At 42.0% G+C, this 6,539-nt stretch overlaps 1 protein-coding gene across 1 annotated transcript; it reads left to right on the top strand.

Moving 5' to 3' along the window:
- Nucleotides 1–200: 200 nt before the first annotated feature.
- tnnc1a (troponin C type 1a (slow)) lies at nucleotides 201–4,441 on the top strand. Its single transcript, XM_058643124.1, has 6 exons — nucleotides 201–309; nucleotides 1,607–1,637; nucleotides 2,048–2,194; nucleotides 3,013–3,127; nucleotides 3,613–3,749; nucleotides 3,836–4,441. Exons 1-6 carry the CDS (start codon nucleotides 286–288, stop codon nucleotides 3,865–3,867), a joined length of 486 nt encoding a protein of 161 aa, XP_058499107.1. The 5' UTR covers nucleotides 201–285; the 3' UTR covers nucleotides 3,868–4,441.
- Nucleotides 4,442–6,539: the final 2,098 nt, after the last annotated feature.

A 6,539-nucleotide genomic window follows, 5' to 3' on the forward strand; every position in this document is an offset into this window, starting at 1 on the left:
TAAGAGCTGCAGCATTTTTATCTGAGCCCGGTGATTGTGACAGATTGGCCAAATGACACACACATGCATAGAAACATTGGTGAACACACACACACGTCCTGAGGCACAAACAGAGGGGCGAAGCAGGGCCGCCTGGGGAGGAGGGAGGGGCCACGAGGACAGTACCGAGCTCTTGCTATAAAACCCTGTCGGGATGAGGCCAGTGTTCTGCCCTGATCTGGACAGTACCTCCTCCTCCATCTGTGCCAGGACGCCGTCAAGACAGGCAGCAGACGAGCCCCCAACATGAACGACATCTACAAAGCAGCGGTATGTCCTCTAACAACCTGTGACGCTCATCCAAACTCTGAGAGTGGAGCACTAACCATAATCTCTAACACCTCTAAGTGTCATTTTAAGATTGCATTTGATTTACCTGGCTGTCCTGTGTGCATATTATGGATTTTGTGTGTGTTTATTTCTTGTACATAACCCCCCCCCCCCCCCATCACCACCATTAGTTTAGTTCATCTGACATGTGGGCATGACTGGAATGGCTGACAAATCCCTGTTGATGCGACACACACACAGCAGCCCATTGCCTCCATCACCAGCCGATGTCAAAAGAGCCTTGACACCATATTTGTCTCGAGATGTTCTCCTACTTCAGCTCCTATCAGGGCTGATAGGAGCCACTCAGGGGGGTCAGTGACAGGACGCAGTCACTGACAGGACGGATCCACACTCCTGGCCGCTCCATTCATGACTTCAAATGGAACGTTCCCCCACTTCACATGACTAATTTTGGCCAGCTGCTGCTGCGGTGCTTGTGCGTCTGTGGTTCTCTGGTGCCACGGAGGGGCTGCAGGTTTAGATAAATCCCCCCTCCCGCGCCTGAATTCCAGCATTATCAGTGAGCCAGGGAGCCGTGTCTGTCCTGTCTGTCCTGTCTGTCTGTCTGTCCACCCTGTGGTCAGCTGGCTGTTCCATCCACTCACCTCCCAAGTGAGCGAAGCAGCTGAGAGAGTAACAAAAACACACAGGAATGTACATTACATGTGTTTGCTTACAGAGATTTTTACACACATCATCACCAGAGGAATATATATGTTTATGAGTGTGTCTGCATGTGTGTGTGTGTGTGTTTGTAATTTATGGCGGCTGACAGGCAATAACTCTTACATAAGCACCTGTCTCTCTCTCTCAATCGTTGTAGCTTTTCCAGGATTACTGCTCCATTGTTGGGCCAGATCCACAGCTATGCTAATTTAAAACACTGTGTATTGTGTCCTTTATCTGTGGTTCCTGATCCTCCTGTCTTGTTTATTTTTAACTCCTCCTCTCACTGTCTCGCACACATGATATATAGGTTGTGTGTTTTCTCAGGGAAGCCCCAGTCAGGGGGGGCCAAACATTTTCTTTTCTTTTTTTATACCTGTTGACTGAAAGCGTTATAAAAAACGGAGACGATGCGGCACAGACACTGGTTCCACTCTTTACAACTCGAGATATCTTCGCCCTAATTGCAAAATACCTCAGCGAATATTTTGCATTCTTGACTTTAACACCTAGTAAATGCAGAATGTGACGTAGTCCACTGTGTGACACTTTTCTGTGTCTTTTTCAGGTTGAGCAGCTGACTGACGAACAAAAGAATGGTGTGTTAAAAACTTTACCTTGCTTAAAAGAACATTTTTTATGTATGATGAATATTTATGATACTACATTTTAACATTACCACTGATTTAACTCATTTAACTAATAATTCTTAACTCTACAATTCCATGTATGAGCAATATTCTGTTTATCCCAAGGATTTCACAGGCCTTAAATGTGTCATTATCATTAATAATTTCATAATGAACAATACACTACCATATGTTTTTGTTTGTTCTGCTGTATACATTATGATAGGGATTACAGGATGTGATTCATACAGTTAAATAAAGTATTTATACATGAAAATGATGCTAAATCCTCGTCATACAGTCACTTACCACAAAATAAAGCATTTATATGAAATATATGTGTACACTAACTTGCTGCTGCTGCTGCTGCGGTGTTGCAGAGTTCAAGGCAGCCTTTGACATCTTCGTACAGGATGCAGAGGACGGCTGCATCAGCACCAAGGAGCTGGGGAAGGTGATGAGGATGCTGGGCCAGAACCCCACGCCAGAGGAGCTGCAGGAGATGATTGATGAAGTGGATGAAGACGGTGAGTTGAAACACTGTGAAGCAGTGATTGTCGCTGACCTCTTTCTCCCCGACGCACAGCTGGCAGGTCGGTCATCTCCGCGTCCCGTTGTGCAGACAAGAGTAGCTCAAAAGCCTCTGAACTTAACGTCAAATGACTGTCAAGCATCTCAAATGTAACGTGACGTGTCAGGCCGCATTAAAGGGAAGATGATGCGCAAGTCATCTTGGATTTTTCCATGTGATGTCATGATGAAATAGGAAAACACACATTGTGATTGTTTGATAAGGGCATGTCTGGTGTTTAAATAGTGTGGGGATTTTTATTTCTGTCCAAACTGAAACTAAAGTGGCATTTAAAGGTCCAGTGTGTGAGATTTACAAAGGGCTCCTGCACTCACGTCGCTCTTTCTCAAGCACGTCACCAGAAAAGAATGTTCTTCTTCTTTCTTTGTGTAGTAAGCGTCTGCTTCAGGAGCAGAATCTGAAAAGCTCTACTAAATCATCTTTGACATGGCTCAAGAAACAGCAAAAAACATACTCTCGGGTTGGTTTATTCGTTCTAGTTGCTGTGGAAACATGGTGGCACAAGATGGCGCCCTCTGTAAACCAAGGCACTTGCCTAAAGTACGTTATTCCAAAACAGCATTTTTATTTTAAAGTGATAATACACTTACACACTACATACTATACTCAATTTCTGCTCTTAAAAACCATTTAACATGGTACACAGTGGGCGTTTAAAGGCTTTATTTAATAGATTTAAATGCTGGCATAGTTTATATACTCACAGATTGGTCCTTTACGAACATTATAGTGTGTTTTTGTGTGTGTGTACAGGGAGCGGCACGGTGGATTTTGATGAGTTCCTGGTCATGATGGTGCGGTGCATGAAGGACGACAGCAAGGGGAAGACAGAGGAAGAGCTCGCCGAGCTTTTCCGCATGTTTGACAAGTGAGTTCGACGTTTAAAACGCAGCTCTTTTTTTTTTTAGTGCCTATTAAGTGAACTTATAAGAATTAATGGCCCGTGAAGAGAGCTCGCCAGGCAATGAATGAAACAATAATATTTAAACTTTAAAACGACAGCACCTTCCACAACAGAAGGTGAAACTCGCCGCAGACAATCAGATTGCCCTTTAAGTGTAGTTCCAGATGGAGTATGTTCACCCGTGTGCAATTATGTGTACTGACAAAATGCCACCAAGCTCTGTAGAGTGCTGTGCGTGGTTCGCTCTATAATCCTTTTTGACAGCGCAGAATATTTCAAACCCCCACTCGGTGTAAGCCAGTCACCTTATCCAAGCATCAAAGAACACACTTCACATACTTTTCACTTGTCACACAAAAACACACCAAAAAAGAATTTTGCTTTGTAAAGAATTTTGCTTTGTAGATGTGGATGTTAAATAGAATATTTTACTCCTTTGATTTCTGCAGAAATGCAGACGGCTACATTGACCTGGACGAGCTAAAAATGATGCTGGAATCTACAGGAGAGACGATAACCGAGGACGACATCGAGGAACTGATGAAAGACGGGGACAAGAACAACGATGGCAAAATTGACTACGACGGTGAGTTTGTGCAGCAACAAAATTAGACATTTCCTGGACACTGCACTGTGCTTTTTTGGCTCACTCTGTGCTCCTTCTCTTCACAGAATTCTTGGAGTTCATGAAAGGCGTGGAGTAATTGTGAACAAGAGAAGACGCAGATTGTTATTTTTGTATTTCTCTCGCAGAAAAACTGACTCCGGATGCCAGTGGAGAGATATTTGGAACGACTTTGCAAAATTCTGTCAAATACTGTGTCCGAACATTTCTGTATTTTTCTACCATCACTTGCATTGTTGTAAATACAGATTGTACCTATATAATTCTGGTTCCCGTGTATACTTAATTTGTGTAAATGTATCTTTTTACTTTATTTTCTAGAGGGGGGAGCCACTCAGAGTACAACAGTTTGGCTATCTCTGAAGCGCCACAGCCAGTTTATAAAAATCTTCTTACAGAGAAGCTGAGATGGTTTAGCCGTGCCGGAAAATGTGTGTGTGTGTGCACGAAGCAAATCCATGAATTAGTGTTGTTTTACACCAGGCTCTGACAGCAGAGTCTGTAAACTGTACATGTTATGATGTGTATTTTTAAGAGACGCCCTCAGGGGTTTTTATTCCTCCTCTCATGCCCCTAAAATGTCTGCATATTTCTACATGACAAGTCTGGAATATCATGCACTCATGTAATAAATGAAGATGCATTTGTCAAAACTGTCGTTTTTCATCCGTTTGTGTGTTGATTTTACTTGAATTAGTCTTGAAGTAGTCTTTTTTACAGTCTTGTCCCAGGTTTGCCTCCGTGCTCATCACAAAAGCTAAAGACTGTGCACTCAAGACAAAGACACCTTTGAGAGAGAAACTGAAAAGTTATAGTGGCTCTTGTCTGTGACATGTGAACCATTCACATGGTCACTGTGTAAGTATCTCGTTACACAGTCTATTGGGACAGGAGCTATTTATGTCTAATCATGTTAGTGCCCATGTTGGGGGATCTGGATTGACCAACACCAGTTGACAATCAGATGCCTTTGTCCATTTAAAGAGCTCCATTCTACAAAGAGGTAATCGCAGTTCTATAATTAAGGTTGGTTTATTTTCTAAAAAGACATGTTAGTTAGACATTTTTCGGGTTGATATACTTATTTCTTATCAATGGGAACATGGTTTTAGAGTAAACACATGTGTATTTTTTTCATATATCAGATAAATCTCTGGCCAAATCCATTCAAAAACAAACATCTTACAATAAAATGCTATTATAATATGTTATAGTTGTGTAAAATAATATTCCTGTGTGAACACAGAGCAGCTACAGATGTTGAGGGTAAATGCAATGATCTCTGCGGCCACTTGATGTCAGTAGGGAAACATAGTCTTATCGCTGAGGTCAATTACAGAGGATGGGAGATACTTAATGGTCCTTTCTCAAGACAGATCATATTTAACTTTCCCTCTTTTATATAAACACATTAATCCTATCAGGATGTGAAGGAGTAAAATGGTTTACGGGAAATGTTCAAAAGAGATTAAAACAGGTTTGGACAATCCCCATAAATGTATATTACTTTTAATTTCGTATAGAGTTTGGTTTCTGTTTTGTTTTGCTGTTGTTTTTTCTGACCGAGTGAAACCAACCATCAATTTTCTAAGCACGACAAACGGAGCGTTTCAATGGTTTCATTTTCAGGAAATGGGAGCAATTGTATTTTTTTTTTTTGTGAGCGGGTGACGTCAGAAGCCTGATGACAACGTCCAAAGAAACTCCCCCACCTCCTTCTCTATCCTTCTCTTCTTTTTTCCCTGGTAATGTTCAGTCTCCCACCTCTGTAGTACTGAGAATTTAAACCTGCTTAAAGCTGCTCTGTTCTTTCAAAATTCCTGATATAACAACATACGGCTGACATGCACCGACCACAAACACTGCACTCAAACCAAGTGTTAATATGAAATGGAAAAAGACACTGGCCTTATAAATGTAAATCACTCAGATTAGCCAACTTCCGCTGCCTCTGTTATTTATAAACCCTAAACTGTCATCTTGTCATGTGCAGGGAGCGTGGAACAAGGATGACGAGTTCGCTCTCTCCCCGCCATCAATGGGAGGCTGAGCAGCAGCAGCAGCAGCAGCAGAGAAGTGTGTGAATGAATCTGGGGTGTGGCATACTATAGCAGCAAGTTGGGTGGAGATGTGATGCAGTTGCGTAAGATAGGCCTGATGACTCATGCCCTCTGTTATTAACACATACACACACACTGAGGTTATGTTTACCACCTTTGGTAAAGTAGAATTCATGCACAGCCACACACTGAGCCACATGTCTCCCTATAGTGTGGACCACTCATGCCCCAGTGACAGTAACTGAGATATACAGTAGTGGGGGATGGATTTGCATAGGGAATAGAAAGTATTATGTAACTGGTTTCATTCAGCTTTATTCTACCAGTGTGTGAATGTGTGTGTGTGTGTGTGTGGTAAAACGGGTTCTTCCATTGGACATGTGTGAGTCAGACACATTTACAAATACATTCCCATCTTACCAGCAAAGGACAGACTACGACAACTAAGTGAGGACAACTATTTCTACTCTCTTTCTTTAATTACTTTAATAACAACATACGTCAGTCAGCCACAACATGGTGAGTCTGTGTGACAGACTGAGTTACGTATCCACAACGTGTTCAATCTAAATCATTATTTTTGATTTTTTTAGTCCCAATTGTTTCTCATCATTTCCCACGTATTTAGCCACGTATAAAAACACACACACACACACACACACACATACATAGGTGGTATTATACTACCAGG

This window comes from Solea solea, chromosome 11, assembly GCF_958295425.1.
Source record: "Solea solea chromosome 11, fSolSol10.1, whole genome shotgun sequence".
Lineage (NCBI taxonomy): Eukaryota > Metazoa > Chordata > Actinopteri > Pleuronectiformes > Soleidae > Solea > Solea solea.